This window comes from Siphateles boraxobius, unplaced genomic scaffold (assembly GCF_051911475.1).
Source record: "Siphateles boraxobius isolate OS27281-9 unplaced genomic scaffold, OSU_SipBor_1 20, whole genome shotgun sequence".
In the NCBI taxonomy this organism is placed as follows: Eukaryota; Metazoa; Chordata; class Actinopteri; order Cypriniformes; family Leuciscidae; genus Siphateles; species Siphateles boraxobius.
In genome coordinates this window covers 11,258,466-11,280,533 of record NW_027508811.1, presented here as the reverse complement: position 1 = coordinate 11,280,533, position 22,068 = coordinate 11,258,466, and the positions used below count along the sequence as shown (strand labels likewise).

The 22,068-nt window shown below is 38.2% G+C and overlaps 1 protein-coding gene across 5 annotated transcripts in view; it reads right to left on the bottom strand.

Annotated features, from left to right (window-relative positions):
• wdfy4 (WDFY family member 4) overlaps positions 1-22,068 on the bottom strand; it is a 46,879-nt gene that overhangs the window by 18,721 nt on the left and 6,090 nt on the right. For all 5 annotated transcript variants that reach the window (XM_077236744.1, XM_077236745.1, XM_077236741.1 and 2 more), the window contains exons 9-43: positions 21,050-21,511; positions 20,859-20,957; positions 20,452-20,642; positions 18,468-19,075; positions 18,152-18,242; positions 17,630-17,844; positions 17,428-17,510; positions 17,073-17,286; positions 16,470-16,546; positions 16,014-16,226; positions 15,746-15,924; positions 14,453-14,684; positions 14,217-14,368; positions 14,020-14,131; positions 13,711-13,901; positions 13,475-13,627; positions 12,232-12,302; positions 11,898-12,059; positions 11,652-11,743; positions 11,437-11,527; positions 11,114-11,316; positions 10,835-11,001; positions 10,544-10,663; positions 10,061-10,222; positions 9,754-9,933; positions 8,936-9,062; positions 8,636-8,787; positions 8,305-8,543; positions 7,644-7,765; positions 5,997-6,188; positions 5,708-5,820; positions 2,713-2,790; positions 2,430-2,621; positions 1,822-1,906; positions 1,535-1,707 (exon numbers count right to left, since the gene is read on the bottom strand). In XM_077236744.1, the coding sequence (XP_077092859.1) occupies positions 1,535-1,707; positions 1,822-1,906; positions 2,430-2,621; positions 2,713-2,790; positions 5,708-5,820; positions 5,997-6,188; positions 7,644-7,765; positions 8,305-8,543; positions 8,636-8,787; positions 8,936-9,062; positions 9,754-9,933; positions 10,061-10,222; positions 10,544-10,663; positions 10,835-11,001; positions 11,114-11,316; positions 11,437-11,527; positions 11,652-11,743; positions 11,898-12,059; positions 12,232-12,302; positions 13,475-13,627; positions 13,711-13,901; positions 14,020-14,131; positions 14,217-14,368; positions 14,453-14,684; positions 15,746-15,924; positions 16,014-16,226; positions 16,470-16,546; positions 17,073-17,286; positions 17,428-17,510; positions 17,630-17,844; positions 18,152-18,242; positions 18,468-19,075; positions 20,452-20,642; positions 20,859-20,957; positions 21,050-21,511 (5,993 nt within the window). The remainder of the gene's footprint in view (positions 1-1,534; positions 1,708-1,821; positions 1,907-2,429; positions 2,622-2,712; positions 2,791-5,707; positions 5,821-5,996; positions 6,189-7,643; positions 7,766-8,304; positions 8,544-8,635; positions 8,788-8,935; positions 9,063-9,753; positions 9,934-10,060; positions 10,223-10,543; positions 10,664-10,834; positions 11,002-11,113; positions 11,317-11,436; positions 11,528-11,651; positions 11,744-11,897; positions 12,060-12,231; positions 12,303-13,474; positions 13,628-13,710; positions 13,902-14,019; positions 14,132-14,216; positions 14,369-14,452; positions 14,685-15,745; positions 15,925-16,013; positions 16,227-16,469; positions 16,547-17,072; positions 17,287-17,427; positions 17,511-17,629; positions 17,845-18,151; positions 18,243-18,467; positions 19,076-20,451; positions 20,643-20,858; positions 20,958-21,049; positions 21,512-22,068) is intronic.

The window sequence follows — 22,068 nt, the reverse complement described above, 5'->3', positions numbered from 1 at the left end:
AATTAAAGTGAGAAAAAGGCAAGATGCTGAATGGTTGGGGTGTTTGTGAAATAGGGCCAATCCTCCGCAGGCGGAGTTCGCACGAAACCTCTCGATTATGCACGGCTAATTGTATTGTCTCCCTTCATTTCACACCAAGCAGCTGCACCTGGCCTCAGCCCTGAGTCACCGGGACTCTGGGCTCCGGGGATCCGCGTCCCCGAAACATATGGGGTCCAGCCGTACTGCCAGCCGCTCCACAATTAATACAAATCAAATCAGAGCCTCCTCTCCACGCAAGCGCCCCCTCACCAGAGCAGAGAGAGGGCCCCACTGTTTATTACCAGAATTAATCAATGACACAGCAACAATACCAACACACTAATTGATTAAGGTCCTGTTTAAATATATGGTCCACCTGGTGGGGTTTTGGTTTCAGACAGAGCTTTAAAAAACAGAATCAGCCCTGACCTGAGTCGGTCCTAATTCTGTCAGGTCTTGGTGATTTACAGCAACAGCTTATTACGCCCTGCTACAGAATGTTTTTAAGAGTGTTCTGTGGTAGTTCACATTAGAAAGAACACACACACACACACACACACACACACACACACACACACACACACACACACACACACACACACACACACACACACACACACACACACACACACACACACACACACACACACACACACACACACACAAACACAATAAAAGTGGTATGTAATAATGAAAGCTTAGCCCAGCCACATCTAATGTTACATCTAGAATGAGCTTTAGACATAAACAATACTTTGTAATACCATTTCTAAAGAGAAATAAGAATTGTAGTCATTTAAAGTAAAAAAGGTGTAAAAATATTATTAAAAAAAATCACCTATTCCTATAATAGGTGCCAAAAAAGCCAAAATTAAAATAAAAAAAGTATTATTATATAGTTAATCAGAATTTATTAAACAACATCAACAACAATTTTTGTTGCACCTATTGATAGGAATAGTTATGAGAGAACAGGAAATGATGGGTATAGGAGAAGGATTGGGAAATTAAATGAGCTAGATTCAATCTTACATTGCCCACATGAGCAACACAGCTAAAAATGTCAGCATATGCACTAACCCCCACACCTCGGCTCTGTATAAAAGCAATAATTAACAACTCGTAAGATTGCATCTGTGAAGTTATTTCCTGTTTGAGCTAAGCCTCTGAGGACATGGTGCCTGTAAATTACTGTCATCACATTGCCTCTAGAATTGAGGAGTAGGCCGCGTCAAGCGTTTGCATTTCTGTATTAATAAGTATGGAGAGGGCAATTCGGCAGACACGCAGCACAGCAGGACACACCACCTACTGAATGAATACAACACAGCAGACATCACCCCCTACAGTTCCTTATTAATACTTCTGTCAGCCACTCTCTGCCCTGTTAATGCTGAAGAGCGCTGTCAAGCTCAAAACACACACTACAGCTGTCCACACTTAAGCTTAGGAATGTTTAGTTTTTTTCATACCAAAGGAATGTGTCTCCAGTTGAATATATGATAATTCTCACCTCTTCAGAGGGTTCCAGCTCCTTCAGTATGAGCTGAGTGTCCATGCACTGATCTGAGATGTCCTCGGGCAGAAGTGAATTGTCGTTCAGCACAGGGAAAAAGGTCAAATGCTCACAATCTAAACCAGGCTCCTCATCAACCTCCCGGCCTGCCTCACACAGAATCCTGGGGTCTGGGACACACATTCAATATATGCACTTAAAGAGATGTGCAGATTCAGCTTTTGGAGTACAATATAAAACATGTTTTAAAATTGATCATAAAAATGACATGAAAAATATAATACCTGAATCAGCCTCAACAACTTCAACAGCTCCTTTGCTTTCTTCAGAGAAATTCTTCTGAATAAGGCCCGAAGTCAGTGTTGGCATCTATTTAAAATAAATAAATATACAAATAAGTAAATAAATATTTATTTAAAAAATTATATATTTATTTATTTAACAGTATAGAACTGAAAATCATACAGAAGACAAATCATTTTCCAAGCAACATTATTCAACAGTGATAGTACTTTAGGAAAAATACTAATAAAATACTTATTATAATTATTATTATATAAATTAAAATAATACAAAAATAAAACCTGAATTTGATGATTAATCAACATGTAACGAATTAATAATTCAATCTGTTACCTTAAATTATATGTTTATCTCTGTAAAGCTGCTTTGAAACAATCTACATTGTTAAAAGCGCTATATAAATGATGATGACTTGACTTGACTTGATTATTTAACAGTGGTAGGAAAAACACTATAAAATAATAATAAAAAAATAAATATTAATATTAAACCTGCATTTGATCTTTATTTTAATTTACTGCCAAGAATTATGCTATTAAGATTTTCCATTCACATATGATTATTCTTTGGCATGACAGCAATAGTTCACCTTTTTGGATCGACGTAACTGCTTTCTGCGAATTCGGGATCGTGTGCGGTTGCGGCCTTCTGCGGTGTTCTGCACCCAGCCTCTTTTGAGGAAGACTCCTGGACCAGGGCCGAAGAGACCCCTCTCTCTGAGCAGGTCTTCCTCTATTCTTAACCACTGAACGGCCATACGATCATTCTCACTATGACTCATCTACACAAAACATAAAAGTAAAAGAATGAAATGTAGGATTCCTGGGGCACAGCATTAAAGGTACTGTATAAGTGTAAAAAAAAAAACCAACCTGTGTGTAACTCCTCAACATGCTATCAAATATGGTCTCACAAGTTTGCCAGTGTGTTTCCATGTCCAGCAAGAACCCCTAATGAAACAAACACACACAACAGGCACACACATGAAGGTACATTATAACAAGCAGACAGTTATATGTATGTAAACGGTCCTCTGTAGCTATTAGGTTTCCACACAGTTACAATAACATTTCGCAAATTGCATTCATGTGGGAAAAACAAGCTAGTGGCTATTTAACCATACAATAAAGCTGTCTCCAATAGTCCTCAGTGTGTTCTAATTAACTTAAAGTATAATATAAGCACAGTGTGAGGTGGCTGCTGGCCCTGCGCCATGCTCTGTGTCCTGCTGATTTATTATACTGATAGGCATTAGCCCTTCAGGAAGCCTGTGTACTTCACCACCGACCTGCTCATATCCAGATTTACTTAAAGGCTCATTAAACCAATCATCACAGTGGTGTCCTCTCGGAGCCGCCCAATAGCCACACTGACTGCAGTTCAGAGACTAGAGGAGCACTGAATCCAGCACTGTTAGAGCTCAAACTGAGATAAGTATGAGTTAAGAAGGCACAAGATAAAACTAAGATGAATAAAAATCATCTCGGATTATTTTGTGTTTTGTTGACTTACAGCTTTAAAATCACAGTGGACTTAATTTGGCTTTTTGGTGCTTCGGTTTAATACTACTTATACGAGTTAAAATGGACGAGTTTGTAGCTGTGCAAACAATACATTTTGAGTGTTTGTAGAAATGTTTTGTTATTTTTATGTGAAAATCAGAAAATTAGATCATCTGTGGTAAAATATTAACAAATAATACTACTTTTTTTATAGGCACAGTGCAAAAAGGATTTCTGCACGGAAACAGGAAAACACCATCTCAAAACATCTACAAACATGCTATTAATTCACTGGGAAAGCAATAAAATAGTTATTTGATTTGTAATTTTACTCAGTCCACTTGTTTCACCTACATACTCAATGCAGCTTTGCATGCCATAGCTTAATGAGAAAAATCCAACAAAAAAATGAGGAAAAATGCAATTTGGGAGAAAAGTTATAAAATATAGTGACAAGTTATAAAACTAGAAAAATGGGAAATTGTGCATTTGTGTGTGCCAAATGGATGGCGGGATTAAGAAGTGTTACAAAGGAGTTCACAGGAGTAATTACGGCCCTGTGTTGACAGATAAACACTGAATCATCGCCTAATCATATTCTTTTATTTAGAGAATCATAAGTAATATATAGCATTAATTACTCCATTTACCCAAACAGCAAACTTATTGGCCTTGTACGAGCAGCACATTAAACAGCATCCCCTCTGCAATTAACATCACACTGATTTCCATTTTAATTACTTTCCACAGAAAAAGACCACCTTTGATGATAACATAACATAATGTCAGCTTCATTTTAGGCTGTTGGTGAATGTGTAATAAACTTAACTTGATCATTAGCTATGTTAATTATCTTTCCATTATGAAGATATAATTAGTCTGTAGCATATATCTGAAATGAATCCAGAGGAAAGTTTGCTTTGCGCCGTGCTGTCTGGGTAAGTTCTCTGGCGTACAGGCAACTGAATTAAACTGCGTATACCAAATATACATTTTAAAATGATGAAATGGATTTATCACCCATAAGACACACAAATTATGGAATAGCAACAAATAATTAGTGTAAAAAAAGGTCAACCTCATCAACTGACGACATTTTAACCTGTGATTTTCAGATTTTTTCAAATTTGCTAGTGAAATAGGAGAGGGGTAAACTGTGCCATTTTTACTTGCTGTAAGTTTTCTCGTAGGCAAGGAGAAATGAGAGGTAAAACTAATATTCCTAATTATTTTTTGACTGTGCTATTAACGGAAATCAGATGAAAGTGTCTATTGCATATGATATGGTCAAATAATCAGAAAAAGGTGACAACTAGCCTCACATTATGAGAAATGCATTAACGATATATATGTCAAATAAAAATGTGAAAATAAATAATAAATAAGAGATAAATTCCAAAGCGTTATCTTAGTCACATTTTCATAAAACACCTAAGAAAAGGTTTAATATTTAAGAGTATGTGAATGTAGCAGTGAAATAATTGTCACTGATTTATAATACTGTTTGTAATAGCATATTCTGCGTTTAGAGTAAAAATTACTATTAGTTGAGCAACTAAAAAATCTCATTAATTAGGTGAATCTTGATTTTTCTGTTATGAGCTAAAGTTAACTTTCTATCAAAACTCATAGGAATTTAAGTATGATGATCTGAAGTATGTGTGTACCACATGATGTGCCACAAGACAATGACTTTTCAGGAGAAATTCAGAATCCACAAAACTCACAGCAAATTTTAGGCAGCACGTTTCTGAGGAGAACAATTCATCAAGACAGCTGATAGGCTGTCACAAACTGATATGATACAGAGTAACAGAAAATGGATGTTTTCATCGGATCGGGACTGCCTATAATTACCGCCCCCTGTTTCTGACGCGGAGACGGAGATAGCAGCAGTTGCAAAGAAACAGCAATTTCATGCCCTTGTGCCTGAGTAATATCTCTGTGCATCCTTTTCCAGATGGCGACGTCTTCAGTGGTGGGAACTAATGATGTGGGCTGCGTTTTCGGGGGGGAAAAACAACAATAACAGCGTCTTTAACCTTCAACAGCAAACGCAATGTTCTAGTGAGTGTTCCCATGGAAAAAATTAACAAATATCAATTACATTGCCCACTGAGGTGTACTCAGCTGCAATAATCCAAATTGATTTAGAGACAGGATTGAGACAGAGCCACAGGGTAGGTGGTGGCGTCCGGTTGCGGTGACATTGGGACGGTGTGAGGGCACCATGTGAAGGAATTATCATTGACTAAACCACTCACAAAAAGTCACCGTCTGTCCAAAGTTGTTCTGGACATGTATCATATCAAGGCACTGGAATCCAACAGAAACATTTGTGTTAAAACAAATTTGATTGCCCTACCTCAGTACTGCCGGCTGAATCCTTCCCAAACCTCTTCTGAACAGATTGTAATGCACTGCTGAGAAGTCCTGCCCTCTTCTGATGAACATTATTTGCTTTTTTCTTTTGAGAATCTGAGAGAAAATGCAGGAAAATCTTTACTACTTTTGCAGCATACAATATACTGTAGAATTCATGTGTATTCTCCTCTGTCATGTCAGTCAAATACAACCGAAACTAAAGCAAGAGGATCAAAATAAGAAAGCTGACAGTAATCTCAAATGTTGACACACAAGTAGTAGTGACTGACCTATAAAGAGCTGCCAAGCTTTCGTTGCCGTCTCCTCCCACAGAGGGCTCACATCACCCATAGAGACCTGGCCCTCCTTGCCAGCCGGCTTAGCGGACAGGTCGATTTTGTAGGCCTCCTCCAGCGCCTGTCTCCGCTCCTGCATGACTTTACTCCAGGTGTTTTCCACAAGCATCATCAGCTCTGACTCCACTACAAGGATCACACGCATATTCAAAACGTTTCATTTTACTCATGAGCCTGGCAGATATCAAATTAAAGGAAGGAAGGTAGGTGAGTGAGTGAGTGAGTGAGTGAGTGAGTGAGTGAGTGAGTAGGTGAGTGAGTGAGTGAGTGAGTAGGTTAGTGAGTGAGTGAGTAGGTGAGTGAGTGAGTGAGTGAGTGAGTGAGTGAGTGAGTAGGTTAGTGAGTGAGTGAGTAGGTGAGTGAGTGAGTGAGTGAGTAGGTGAGTGAGTGAGTGAGTAGGTGAGTGAGTAGGTGAGTAGGTGAGTGAGTGAGTGAGTGAGTGAGTGAGTGAATAGGTGAGTAGGTGAGTGAGTGAGTGAGTGAGTAGGTTAGTGAGTGAGTGAATAGGTGAGTAGGTGAGTGAGTGAGTGAGTAGGTTAGTGAGTGAGTGAATAGGTGAGTAGGTGAGTGAGTGAGTGAGTAGGTTAGTGGGTGAGTGAATAGGTGAGTAGGTGAGTGAGTGAGTAGGTTAGTGAGTGAGTGAATAGGTGAGTAGGTGAGTGAGTGAGTGAGTGAGTAGGTTAGTGGGTGAGTGAATAGGTGAGTAGGTGAGTGAGTGAGTGAGTAGGTTAGTGAGTGAGTGAATAGGTGAGTAGGTGAGTGAGTGAGTGAGTGAGTGAGTGAGTAGGTTAGTGAGTGAGTGAATAGGTGAGTAGGTGAGTGAGTGAGTGAGTGAGTAGGTTAGTGGGTGAGTGAATAGGTGAGTAGGTGAGTGAGTGAGTGAGTGAGTAGGTTAGTGGGTAGGTGAGTAGGTGAGTGAGTGAGTGAGTGAATAGGTGAGTAGGTGAGTGAGTGAGTGAGTGAGTAGGTTAGTGAGTGAGTGAATAGGTGAGTGAGTGAGTGAGTAGGTTAGTGAGTGAGTGAATAGGTGAGTAGGTGAGTGAGTGAGTGAGTAGGTTAGTGGGTGAGTGAATAGGTGAGTAGGTGAGTGAGTGAGTAGGTTAGTGAGTGGGTGAATAGGTGAGTAGGTGAGTGAGTGAGTGAGTGAGTAGGTTAGTGGGTGAGTGAATAGGTGAGTAGGTGAGTGAGTGAGTGAGTAGGTTAGTGAGTGAGTGAATAGGTGAGTAGGTGAGTGAGTGAGTGAGTGAGTAGGTTAGTGAGTGAGTGAATAGGTGAGTAGGTGAGTGAGTGAGTGAGTGAGTAGGTTAGTGGGTGAGTGAATAGGTGAGTAGGTGAGTGAGTGAGTGAGTGAGTAGGTTAGTGGGTGAGTGAATAGGTGAGTAGGTGAGTGAGTGAGTGAGTGAGTGAGTGAGTGAATAGGTGAGTAGGTGAGTGAGTGAGTGAGTAGGTTAGTGAGTGAGTGAATAGGTGAGTGAGTGAGTGAGTGAGTGAGTGAGTGAGTGAGTAGGTGAGTGAGTGACTGAGTGAGTGAGTGAGTGAGTGAGTGAGTGAGTGAGTGAGTGAGTGAGTGAGTGAATGAACCTTCTGCTGAATCAGTGACATTGGTCTGCGACATCACCCGGCTGTTCTTGTGTGGGAAAAGATGCCTCCAGATGTTTCTTGAGGGTTTTTTATGGACTTCACATCCAAAGCCTTCAAGAAAGCTAAAAGACAGTAATAAAAAGAGAGGAAATTCTGTAATATTTGACTTATTCAGAAAATGATCAGTGAAAGGATGTTCTTGACTAGAGGAAAATGTTGCTCAAACAAAATACTGTATTAGCTGTTTTGTTATATATTTTTAAAAGGAGATTTTGCAACCCTGTTATCAAAATATTGGATAACATACAGTTTATCTAATGTCAAAACACCTGGTTTATAAATTTGTATTTATTTATTAGAAAACCAAAAGCATTGATTATGGATTATGAGAGATTGTGGCCTCTAAATAAAGACTTCTATCAAAAGTAGTTTGGAGCTGTTATTTGCAGTGCGCGGACATCATGCTTCTTTTTACCATCGTAGTTATATAAACCTTATATTTTCCCTAAATACAAGAACAATAACCAAAAATAATCATTCAATAACCAAAGAAATTGCAAAAATTGTGAAAATAGAATGAGATGTGTAATTTTTCACCAAAAGAACAAACAAATTAGTGGAAAGTGACAACTATTTGATTATTACTAACAATGAAACCCACCTGCCAGAGCGTATAAGGACGAGGCAGTGCATGAGACAGTTGATGAAGTGGACATTGGCATTGTATGTTGCCATGATCACATCCCAGTGCTGCTGCAAAACCTGAAGTGTTTGAATAATGAGTTCCTGCTCAGCTTGAGTCTGTCTGGATCGAGACAGGAAGTAGAGCAGGGCCCGGTTCAAGCTTTTGTACAGAATGCTGACCGTTATCTCCCGATTACCTGGACCTCTCTCCAGTGCCTGGCGTCAGTACAAACATGCACTGTAAATTACAGGTGTGTCTAGGCTTAAAACAATAATACGGTATAAGTGAAATCAGAAGATAAACTCACCACTGCTATCTGTTCAACCATGAAGACCAAGAGGTTCTCTGGTTCCACCACGAACATGCCAGAGTAGAGTTTTTCCACTAGCTTTTTACTGAAGAACGCCACATTCTCAACTAAAACGGCAGGTTTTCCTTCCAGCTTGGACTTGGATGGATCTTAGGAGAATTTAGTGGAGCGGTATAAATGCACCCTTAAAACCTTGCTTATTTTTCAAATATAATTTCTTCCAAAAAGATGAAAAAAAATTCTGACAATCAACAAATTCATTAAAAGCATTTTTATTTGGTGTCTGATATATTTTACCATCTCTGGCCACATGTGTAGACTGGCCCTCTTCCTGTCCTGTCATGTGGATGATGTCCATCATAAACTCCAGGAGTTCAGTCTGAAAGCTCTGCCTCTGCTCTTGACAAACACCATCTGGGGAAAACTAAAAACAAACCTTCAGAATGTTAAAATAATGGCTTCACTATAGTCCACAAGGGCACTACTGGCTAGACTGTATAAACCGTAGTTATCGTCCTCCAGTGAGCAGTAATGCGCATCTCATCATCAAAACTGAGCAAAGAGTGGCACCTTATGGAGGAAAGATATTATACACCGCATCAGATGCTGCTTTAACAGCTCAGATGTGACTCCTGCATTACAAAAGTAGCAGCTTTTATTATTAAATGTATGTAATAATATAATGTATAAAATTATATATATATAAAATAAATGATACATAAATTCTTATTACATTTATTTATAATTTATTTTACTTTTTTCTAACAATGCTAATTAATAATAATCATCATTAACATCATAATCATAATAATAATGATAATAATATTTCTAGAATTTATAATTTATAAATGATTTATAGATACATAATTATGTTTAAAAAAAAATATATATATATAGTGCTGGGCAATGATTAATCACATCCAAAATAAAAGTTTGTGTTTATAGAATGTGTGTGCATACTGTGTATAATTATTTTGTATATATAAATACACACATATGCATGTATAAGTTGCACACAAACTTTTATTTGGGATACAATTAATCGCGATTAATCGTTGCCCAGCACTAAAAACAAAAGTTTGATTTAATAAATGTCAATATTTGACATCCCTCACCTCTAGCAGTTGTATTAAAGGATGATGGCCGTCTTTGGCAGGGATGTTAATGAGGCTGTCCATCAAGAGGATGCGGATGAAGTCACACACCTGTTTCCTGCCTGGGTGGGATGGGCGAAGCAAGGGGGGCTCCCCCAACGCATCGCCACTTTCTTTGATTCCCTGGGCACCTGTAGTGTTCTGTATGAGAAGATAAGAAGAAGAATATCACTTCTGTAAAATGCTTGCCAATGGGGCAATAAAATGTCTCTTGGGTATATTTTAATGTTGCACAGAAAATGTACGGTACAGTCCCCAAAAATCTCACCTCAGGGGTTTCAAAGGGGAAAACAGCACTGGCCAGTGAACTGAGGAAATCAGGGGAGGTCCAGAGAGGATCTTGAGGGAACAAACTGTTCACCAGGCAGAGGAACTGCATCACACTACCTGGGTAATGGACTTCCCAGCCATCGGCACTTTCTGTAACAGGCTTATTAGAGAAATGGACATACACAACATGAGAAAAAACTTGATTTACTGGTATTGCATCAATGACTATGCAATGAATGGATTATGCAACCTGTTTGCAAATACAGTAATCATGCAAACTGCCACTCAGATAATATGTTATGTAATATTACATCCAGCAGACATGCAACTGTCTGCAAGTCTATTTTAGTATTGCCTTTTTGAACACTAGGTGGTAAAATACCTCATTTTGTATGTAGAAACTGCTATCCTATGCTGTAACATGTTATGTCCATGTCATGTTATCTTATGCCAATACATTTAGCAATTTAGACACACTTACCTTAGTAATGATAATCTTAATCAACTCTAAAAGGACACAAGCTGCATCTGCACATAGTTGAAAGCCCTCAGATCCACTGCAGCTGTCAATCAAACTCTGAAGCATCACGTCAATATCAACCTGCCATCCAAAGGACAAAGCACAAGTATAAATCTTCCTAAAATTCATTATAATGATGAAAGACATCAAATAAACAGATAGGGGAGTAGGTCATTTAACCATCACAAATAAATACACATGCCAATACAATATATTTTGTCACATGAGACAATTAGGCAATGCGAGCACTACCTGTCCAGCAGGAACCTGGAAATCAGATTTTCCTATAAGCAGTGCAGCTAGAGCTCCATAAATTTGAGGCAGGTGGATATGGCTGACAAGAAGCTTCAGCAGGACTTCAAACCCTGGGCAGATACAGCTCAAACATTCAAACGACCATGAGCGAGACTTCAAATTATCTAGAGGAAAATGGCAAAATCAAAAAGATCTATATTTTATTACATTTTTTTAAATAGTCAGATACAACCACATTAATGGACACTTTTGAAATTCCATCCAGAAATACAGTACCTGTAATAATGGTAGGCATCTCCATGGTCTCCACCAAAGTTCCTGGTGACACACCTTCTCTAAACTTGCTCAGGATGTTCGGATACGACAGAAAGTGACTAAGCAATGTGAGAACCAGCAGCACTGTGATAGTGTGGATGTGACCCTGTAAGAAGAGGAGAAACCAATCCGACCCCAGTGCGAAGAACACTTCTTCCTGGTTACTACCATTTGAAAAACATTTGAGAACGGATTTAGAATTCAAGATATGCGTCGATGGGATCACGTAAACAAGGATAAAGAGAGCAAGAGTTGTCGTTGTTACAGTGCTAAACTTGACTCACATGCTAGAAGTGTTTGGGATGACTAGAGAAGACAGCATTGAGAGCAACTGGTTCCTGATCCAAACTGATCTCCCAGGAGTCTGACTCCACCCTAGAGCCACAAAGAGTTTAAAGACCATGTGAGGAGTGAGCCTCATTCAAAAGTCAAGATTTTGGAGTAGAGCACAAATTTAAAATCATGAACACAATGAACGTTTATTGCAAAAAATTTGTACCTTGTGATTGATCATCAAAATCCAAATCAGAGAAAGTGCTTTTCTCGTTTAAAGTAGGAGGCAAAAGACTATGAACTAAGAAGAGTCCAAGCCTGATTGAACAAACAAAAATGTCAAGATATCACACTGAGTGACTTTTTTTATTCATTTGGTGCGTTAAAGCGATTTTCCACAAAATTGTCATGAAAATTGAGCTGAAACAAAGGATTCAATTTAAAATGAGCCTGTAAAAGTTAACAGACATGCCTCTTGATGTCTGTGGTGTTGAAATGTTCCTCGAGGAGGGATTTGATGATGGTACAGATGACTGACACCTTCCTGCGTGTCACACTTGGATCATGCAAGAGGATCAGGAGTTTGCTCATCATGTTGAGTATGTGCATGACTTCAGCATTCTTTTGACTCCCACTGGAAACAAACTCGCCATCAGACACACGTATACACAGCAAACAGCATGTTTCCAGTAACAAGGTTTATGCATGGTTGAAAAACAGGAAGTGGACCATGGGTTTCACATCACTTTATTCTGCAAACTAAATATGAACTCACAACAACTTGACATCAGTAGCCAACAACGTACCTTGACTTCAGGATATCAGCAAAATGATTTAAAACACAAATGTCAAGATTTTCTGGAGCATTCTGCCACACCTACAGAAACAATATGAAAGAAACTTCTTATGATTTAAGCAAAAAGTTGCTGTCGTTTCTTGAATGACAATCCTTTTGCAATTTCAAGTTTTGCAAAACAACATAGCTGCTAAGCTTGTTGTCCTAAAACAAAGAGAATTATAATTTGAGTCATGGGTTCCCTCTAAATTCTCCTATGGGTTTTTAGAATGGCGGTAAAATATGGTCTGTGTTTAACATTGCTTGATGAGAGATTTCTCTACAACATTAATTATGCACACATGCATCATATCTCAAATCTGACTTTTGCAACTGCTATGTGCTTTAAAAATGTAAACTACCATTAAAAGGTTTGGGGTCAGCAAGATTTTGTTGTTGTTTTTTTAAAGAAATTAATATTTTTATTCAGCAAGGATGCATTCAATTGATCAAAAGTAACAGTAAAGACATTTATAATGTGACAAAAATATTTAGATTTCAAATAAATACTGTAAAAATTTGTATAATTGTTTCTACAAAAATATTAGGCAGCACAGCTGTTTTCAACATTGATAAAACTAATAAATAATAAATATTCCTGAGGAGCAAATCAGCCTATTAGAATGATTATATTTTTTTTTACCAAATAAATGCACCCATGTTGAGCCAAAGATACTTCTTTCAAAAACACTTTACAGACTCAAAAAAACTTTTAAATGGTAGTGTGCATTGCCAACATAAGACCGATAAGAGTTGTCAGCTTAATTGCACATCATTAATCAAGCATGCACTCTTGCATCCTTGTTTTGCATGCAGAAAGTAGTGTTATTTTCACCCTTACAGAAAACCACAACCACGAATTTCACAAGTGCAAAAATAAACGTGGACACATGTGAAAGACATGTGAAACACATACTTTGCGCATTTGAAACATGTGGTTTTGGAACAGTTCCCATGTGAAATCCATGTGATCACATATGGAAAACATGCTAGCATCTAGCTAGCTCTAAAAAGTGAATTTCTAAGTGACTAAGCCATGACCAGCTTTTTATAGAGACAGCAAGTCAGCCTTCTGGGTTAGTCTACAAATTGACATCATGACTGAACAACTCTATCAAAATTCATTAAAATTCATTCAGAAAGCTACTGCATTCACCAAAGCAGATAATATTGTAGCTGTGAAGAAACATACATCACACATATATAAAACTTACCTCAAAGTCACAGAGGACGTCCTGGAAAGCGCTGATGTTTGGGATACGAGTAGTGACAATGCCCAGCTCCATTGTGCCCACTATAGACAGAACGAGCTGAAAAATCCTGAAGCTGATCAGCTGAGACTTCATCTTCAGCAGGAAGGACAAGAGCTGACAACACAAAACAAATCAAATCTGCAGCTTGGATTTGTAATACTGTAAAGTCTTAACTTGCTTTTAATTGACAGCACTACCTTGTAGCCATTAGTACGCTTCATCTCCTTCTCCATCACAGGATTTGTCTCTAAAACCGAGAGCAGAACTTTGACAGCAGCATACAAGGATCCATCATCTGAGGCCATCGCCACCAAACTCAGAATGGCAGAAGGGCCACCAATATACTGGAAGCTACTAGCAGCACTGAATGACTTGAACGTCCTTACACCTGGAAATAAAAGAGTAAAATCTGCCTCAAATCAGAAGTTTACTACATAAACAAATGCTGCAGTCTTGTCTTACAGTAAGCACTTTAGAGCAGTAGCTAGTAGGCTTGTGCTTTTTACCAAAACAACCAACCAGGGCTGCCCCAATCGTCCGGGCAGTTCCACTGAGGTGTTTGCTGATATTATGAGCCAGGAAAACAGGAGTAGAGTGATCACGTGACGTAATCCCCATCTGTGATCAAAATAATAATAGAAGAATCAATCATGATTTATTCATCAAAATAATTAAATCCATGATTTAATGGGGAAAAAAGCACCTCTTTGGCTATAAGGCGACAGTCCACCTCATTGTACTGGTCTCTAATATCTACTACTGTTGTCATGGTGGAAACCGCTGTGTTTATTGCAAAGGAAATCCTCTCTGGGGAGACCATCCTATTTTGGGACATTGCACTGTCTGTCTCACCTCCTATTAAACATATGTACTTGTGTGAATACAGATTCCCATCAAATTCTAAACTATTTTTGGACAAAGAGAAGCAAACTTTCTCACCTTGAACATTGAGAGCAAGGTAGTTGCCAATGTATTTGGTGCCTTGCCCATAAATAGTCTCCACCTGATCAGAACTCAGAACTTCCTCGAACAAGTATGTAGGACCGACACGCCAGACCAGAGCTGCATGCTGTTTCCATAAAGATGGAGTTCCAATTATCCCACACACGTCAATGACTGCAGAGGGATCCATTGAGATGGACTGACCAGGAAACGGCTTAATGTACTTAATCTGCAAAAAGAGCGTTTTTAACAACATGTTAGCATTGGGACTACTTACATGGTAAACACAAGGTAAACATACATTTTGGCAGAAGCTTTTATCCTAAGTGACTGGCTATTCATAACCTGAAGAAATGTATACCCTGAATACAGAGAATTGAACCTATGACCTCGACATTGCAAGCTCCATTCTCTACTGTTTGAGCTACAGTAGGTCATTATAGGAACAGGTTACCCCAAAAATTACAATTCTGTCATCATTTACTCATTCCGTTCCAAAGTTTGGGGTCAGTAAGAATTTTTACTGAATAAATTAATTTCTGCAAGGGCGAATTAAATTTATCAAAAGTGTCAGTAAATCGAACTTAAATGTCACAAAAGATTTCTATTTCAAATAAATGCTGTTCTTTAAAATTTTATAATAATCAAAGAATCCTGAAAATAAATGCATTACAACTACTTCCACACATTTCTTTTGCACAACTCTGTTCCCATTTGAGCACGAAATCATTATATTAGAATGATTTCTGAAGGATCATGTGACACTGAAGTAATGATGCTGAGAATTCAGCTTTCCCATCACAGGAATACATTTAAAATATATAAATATAGAAAACAGATATTTTAAATTGTAATAATATTTCACAATATTAATATTTTACTGTATTTTTGATCAAATAAATGCAGCCTTATTAATTATAAGAGTTTTTGGTTGGTTAGATTAAAAAAGAAAAGAAAATCGTTTTTGAAAAGAGTGTCTTTTCAAAAACGATTTTCTTTTCTTTTTTAATCTAACCAACCAAAAACTTTTGTTCAAAGAACGAACAGATTCAACTATTTATTTTTTTATATATCCTTCATATAACAAAACATCCAACATTTATGCAAAGTGTAATTTAAGTCAAACATTCATTAAATTTTCGAAAAATTCACTATTTGTGTTCGACAGGAGAATGTCAGTGATATTTAGCTAGTATGTTTTAAACAAAAGGAAAGTGATTTTTGGAAACTATTTTTTTTTGTAAATTATTTTTGGGAGAACTATTTATTAAATAAACTCCCTGCACCAACCTTTGCTGCTCCAATTGGTGTTGCATTCAGATAAACAGTGACTAAACATCTCTTCTTGATTTCTTTGGCCATAACCACACAAAGTTGGTGCCACTGGCCTGGTATCAGCTGTTTGGAACAATTAAACCGCACTGAAGCCGGCAGCGTGCTGGGAGTCTGCACCTCTGGCTCCATCATGTCTGGAGAGTAAAATAAATACCATAAATAAGACATGGCTAAGCTAGTAGGAAAAAGTGCACATTAAAAGTAATCTCAAGTGAGATTTCACCTAAGAACTGATATGCTTCCTCCTCTGTGGAGATCACCAAGTGGCCTTCAGAGATACTGACAGACAGACAGCTGAACTGCTGCTCAGCACGAGACATGTGGCGCACTACCGTGAGCAGGCGCACAGGGTGGGACTCAAAAGCCGAGCTGAACCTACAGATCATAAACCAGCAGGAGAAAGACAGGCCGGCTGAAGGAGGGAAGCCTCTGCAGTCTGTGGAAATAAAAAAAGGATATAAAAGAAGAACCAGTCTCATGTATATTATAAAAGTGTCTGGTAGCAGATCTTTCTGAAGCATATAAATCCGTTTGGAACCAAACTTTTATTACCGGTAGTTTATTAGATTGTCATACCAAAATAATTTTAGTTGTACTTATATGTCTCATGTGATTTTAGATGGGGTATTTATTTCAATCTCTTATTATTTTTATGCAACAAGTCTATAGTATTTCTTACCAGTGCCCAAGCCTCCAGTGGAGATAAAGTCTGCACTGACACCTTTCACTGTGGCAAGGGATGGCAGGAACAAACACCTGTGGAGACAAAATAAGTTTTTTTTGTCATTTAGCAGAATAAATAATGCTAGATTTATATATCAGTAGTTTTACTTCCAGTGACATCTTGCGTTTGGTAATGATATGGTAAATTTAACGGCTGGTGCAAAACTTTTCTTTTTATTAGTTTAATTCATTACTAATAATTTTATTTTTAGATAAAGCCCCTAAAGCAGTGTTTTTTAACCATCTTGATTCAAAGGATCCATATTGTCCAACACAAAAGGAATTGATTGAATTAACAATATTCATATGAATAAATTAATTTATAGTCAGTCAATATAAAATGTGTGTGTGTGTGGGGGGGGGGGGGTTGTTGTTCAGGTTTTATATTATTAATATATTACTTTATATATTAATATTATAAGTAGTTATTAATTAAATATTAATTATTAATTTAAATAATTTTAACTCATCCCCTTTCTCCCTTTGGAAATGACAATCACTGCCTTAAAGGACACAAATCTCTACTGGTATGTCTATAAAGCGATCTGCAAACACTTACCCATAGCCACTGTCTGTCATGTCAAACTCCACAAAAGAAGGGGAAATGGAGATTTTGTGTGGCTGCAAGGACCGTGGTGATGTGATGGAGACAAGACTTATGATTCTATGAAGGGGAACAGCCATCCCACTGTCTGAAGAGGTTTTCAGTAGACTGAAACTTCTTTTCATTGGTTTTTTCAAGGATTTCCTGTTATCCTCTTCTTTTGTCTGGTCTGTGCGATAGATAATATGAAATACAGATCAATACCGTCTCTTTAAACAATTGATGTAACAATATGATCAAATGCTTTTTTTTTTCATGAAACAGGAAGTAATCCAAAAAGGAAGTCTGTAAGGACAAGGAGGAACTGTACTTGTGCTGTTGGCCTCTTCACAGGAGACAGAGAGCGGGTTTTCTCCACTACACATCAGAGGATCCCCAAGACACAGGAACTGCCTAAGATAAAAGTACACCATTGTAATGGCAGACAAAATATGTAAACGTTTTATCCTATTGTAAATTTAACATTTTTCATGAGGAATGCATGAGCATGGTAACTGCAAACATATGCTGACCTCAGGCACTTGTGATCCATGGACTGAGAAGCGAGTTTCTCAAGGATCCGAACAATGGGCAGCTGAAGTGAATGGGAATTGTCGATGAGGATATGTTTGCAGTGAGTCAGCAGTGTGGACACCAGACCAAACTCACACATGATCTGCCTGTTTCTCTCTGACTTCACCAGAGTCTGCACATGATGAGCCACAGCCAGCTGCAGCTCATCAGACAACTATAGGACAAAATGTAGGCCATTATTGTAAACTTTACTATTTGTTTGTTCGTTTAATCTCAAGTTTCAAGTTTATTTATTGGTCATTTATTCAAATGTCAAAGACAATTAGTACATTAAAATGCATTTGGTTGAGGCTCAGGCCTTCAACAATAGTGCAATATAAACAATTCAATACAATTAAGAAAAAGAAAAAACAATCTTGCCTTTTAGGCATTGCACCAAATACAAATTATGTCTGAGGTATGTATCCTATATCCTAAATCTATAGTCACAATCCTGTGACTGTGATTGTGGTTTTACTTACACAAGGGTCACTGGGACAGTAAATACTAGGCAGGAGAGTCATGATCAGCTTAACAGCTCCAGGATGAAGAATGGTGAGGTCAGAGTAAACCCTGAATAAACAATGACATGTTTATCAATCATATACAGACAGATAATGCAAAGATGAAATTGTCCCTGTATTGATTTACTGACTTTTCATGACAACAGCAAATCTATAGCAAATTACTGTAATGCTGTACAGCCATTTTTATGTTTTTTATATTATTTAAAACAGCTATCTTAACAGCTATAATATAATATCTAATCATAGATAAAAGTTAATTGAGAGTACCTACCTCCCAGAATCTGTTGATACCAAAGACAAACTTGCGGCCTCAGTGCGACTCAACAACTCCTTCTCATTGGATGGCTCCCTTATCCTCTGACCTGAGACTGTGATCTGACTCTCACCAGCATGATTATTCTCCTGCAAGCCAGTGCATGGATCTGCAGCCAAGCTCACACCAGTAGCAAACTGCTCCAGGAATTCCAGCAGCTTAACACAGTCTCCTAAAGGTGATGGCAACTGGGGCTCTGGCCTCTCCACTGCGTCCACAAACTCCTGGAAACTTCTGAAGTCTGAGCTGTTTTTGTCTGTTTCCACAGAGACCCCTCTCTGAAAACAACCTAGCTGTAGCAAAGCTTCACCCAGCCTCTCGCAGACTCCGGTTGTGTGAAAAAAGTGTCCGTTGACCGGATGCACGTGCACCGCAACAGCGATGGTGTGCAGGGTGAGGAGAAGCAGCTCAACAAGGCTCTGGCGGCTCAGTGAGGCCCATATTCCAGTTGGGGCTTCCAGCAGGGATCCTTCCATGTCCACCACAACGGAAAGCAGCCCGTTAAAGCCTCCAGCAGTGCGGAAGGCGTTCCAACTTGTTGGGTTCTCCAGAACTTTCATAATAGACTGTGCAAAGGCAAGATGCAAGGGATTATTACAACACTACATTCAGATGTTTGGGTGTCAGTATGATTATTATTTAATATTTTTGAAAGAGGGGGTCTGCAGTAACTCTTTTGAAAGAGTTACTGCAGTCTATGTTGCTCACGAAGGGTGAATGTTTTTGATCATAAATACAGTAAAACAGTAATATTGTGAAATTTTACTCTTTATTTTATTTTATTATGGCAAAGCAGCAGTCATTACTGCAGTCTTTAGTGTCACATGATCCTTCAGCAATCATCAATGTTGAATCCAGTTGTGCTGCTTAATTGTTTTGAGGAAACCGTGATACATGCAGGAATCTTTGACGAATAGAAAGTTCAAAAGAACAGCATTTATTTGAAATGGAAATCTTTTGTAACATTATAAATGTAATGCTGAATTTAAAAAAAATGTTTCCATTGACCCCAAACTTTTCAAGTTTCCATGTTAGAGTAGGTCTACGGAGTTCCCTAAGGGACAATGTTTTTGCCTTCTCTCAAATATTTTGCGTTCCCCCGAGAATTTTTGAGCAAAGTTTCTCAGGGAATACAAAAGTTTTGCAAATAAACACAAAAATTTTTAAATCGATTTGTTTCCTCCAATTTCATGTTTTTCCACCACCATGTCCCTTTAGGGCTCCGTATAGTACAGACGTTAATCTTTACCAAATTGTATTATTTCAATCATCAATATGATTGGAATTAGTTACAAGGTTTTACTATGTCTGCCAAGAATTGTTCAAAATATCTGTTTGAAAATAATGCATCACTACAAAAAGTGAAACGGGAGTCTCATGTTTCAAAGAGCCTAGCACAAAATGCATTAGCCCTTATTCAATCTGCCATGCTAATACATCAAAGAGCTAATGTGTCATAAAATGAAGCCCAAACCTAATTAGCACCAATAGAAGTAATCAGAATGGCTTTGACACATTTCACAGAGTGGTCGGGGTGAATCCAATTGTCAGCAGCCTTAACCCAGTTACACTTTAATGGTCTGCAGGTTAATATTCCTGAGCTTGAATCTAAAAAATGGACATGTACAGTAACTGAATAACATAGTTATACATAATTGGATTTCTCTCACATTCTGTGATCTGATATTGCTCATAATTTTGTGTGTGTTGCACCACAAGGCTGCAGGCTTAATCGAATGAAGCTTGAGTTAACAGCTAACTGTATATTAGCAAATCAATCTGAATTTGGCTATAATGGAATCAGGCTCCCAAAAGCTGATATAATAAATTCACCGGCTCATTATGCTTTAAACATGTTATAATTTGTTAGAATTAAGAATGGAAGCTACTTTTACAGACAAGTGGTAGAGGCAAAAATAAAAAGCAGCAAATGAGTAAATACCTGTAAAAGATCCTGTTTGAGTCTGAGCTCACTCTCAGTGGAGGAGCAGATGGCTCCGATGGCGGTGCTCATGTATTCCTCTGGATTCACCTCCGAAAGCTGCTCCAGGATGCACAGAGCAGGACTGCGGAACTGCTCAACATCCAGAAAGATCTTCACATAGGGAATCATCCCCAAGTCCCTGATGAGCACTATTAAAGCCAATAGACTGATCAGACGCCATGACTTCAGATGTACTGTCCTTTGGATGAACTCCTTACTTCAAATATTACTTGCGCTCAAATACAAGAGAATGAGATATTGTTTCCTCCATAAAGGATCTTTATTTTTGTAATTCCATTTTAATCTTAATAATATTTTATTTTTATTTTATTTTATTCATTGTAAAGAAAATGACTTCAACCAACCAGTGTTCCTGACTGACTGCAAGGCCAGGGCTGCAACCACATTCAAAATATTCGCGGTCAACTTCCTCTCATAGTTGTCAGCCTTCTCTTCATCCTCACCTGTTGCCGATAGATAAAACCTCAGATCAGGATCAGAACAAACAGTCTTGTTTTCATAATTCATAGTACAGAGTAAACCCCGAAGGACTCACCAGCAACACCTGCCTTTCTGATTATCTTCGCCCTTCTTTTAAGCTCAAACAACAGTTGCTCCATCAGTCCTCCATCACTCAGGACTTCAGACAGCAATCCACTGTGCATGATGAGTCTGTAGAAGCAGTCCAGAGCTGCGACGTTGAAGGCCTTCGAACATCCCTGCTTCAGCACAGCTTGGACCTTCTTGAGGGTCTCGTGTGGGATGTAGGAGAGCTGGAAGATGACGGTCTGTATCAGTTCGAAGAAAATGAGGTGAACAGGTGGAGATTTCTGCCACACACACTCAGCCAGCTGAGCCAGAGTCTGAAGAGTCCACTCCAGCAGGAAGAAGTTAGCCTTTTCCCAAGACCAGATCATCTGGATGGTGTGTAGGATTTGGCTACAGATCACTGTGTTGTCTGAGCGCAAGAAGGAGGACTGGATGATTTTGAAGGCTGTGAGGTTCTTTACTGGCGAACCTGAAAATATGAAGACAGTGAGGCACTTAGAAAATGAGAAGGAAAAGGGGCAACTGGTCAAGTGTTTAATTAAAAACTTCTTGACAAAAAATGGACTGTCCATTTTTTGTTTTTATTCAAGAAAATTTTGAAGAAAATAAGAAATAAATTAAAATAAGTGACCATAAAATACACCCAGATAAAATAAAATAAAACTGATTTGAGATGCAATTACTTGACAAAAAGTACTTTGCATCATGTTTGAGTAGAACAACCTTGTATTAATTGACTTTATATAGACTACACATTACATACACAATTTGTAACGCTATTCCTAAAAGTACATTGTGAGAGCGCAACATTATTGATGACATTATGAACAACTAAGAGCTCATGCAAATGAGAAACAGCATCAGTATTGAGTTATTTACACTTATGCTGCCTGAAACTGTGTTATATGGCACGCATTAAAGAGATTAAACCACATTTAGAACTATATCAACATTCAAATGCGTCAACATATGAGAAAAGACTGATTGGCTCTTTGGACAAAGGTGCACTGATGTATATGGCAAATA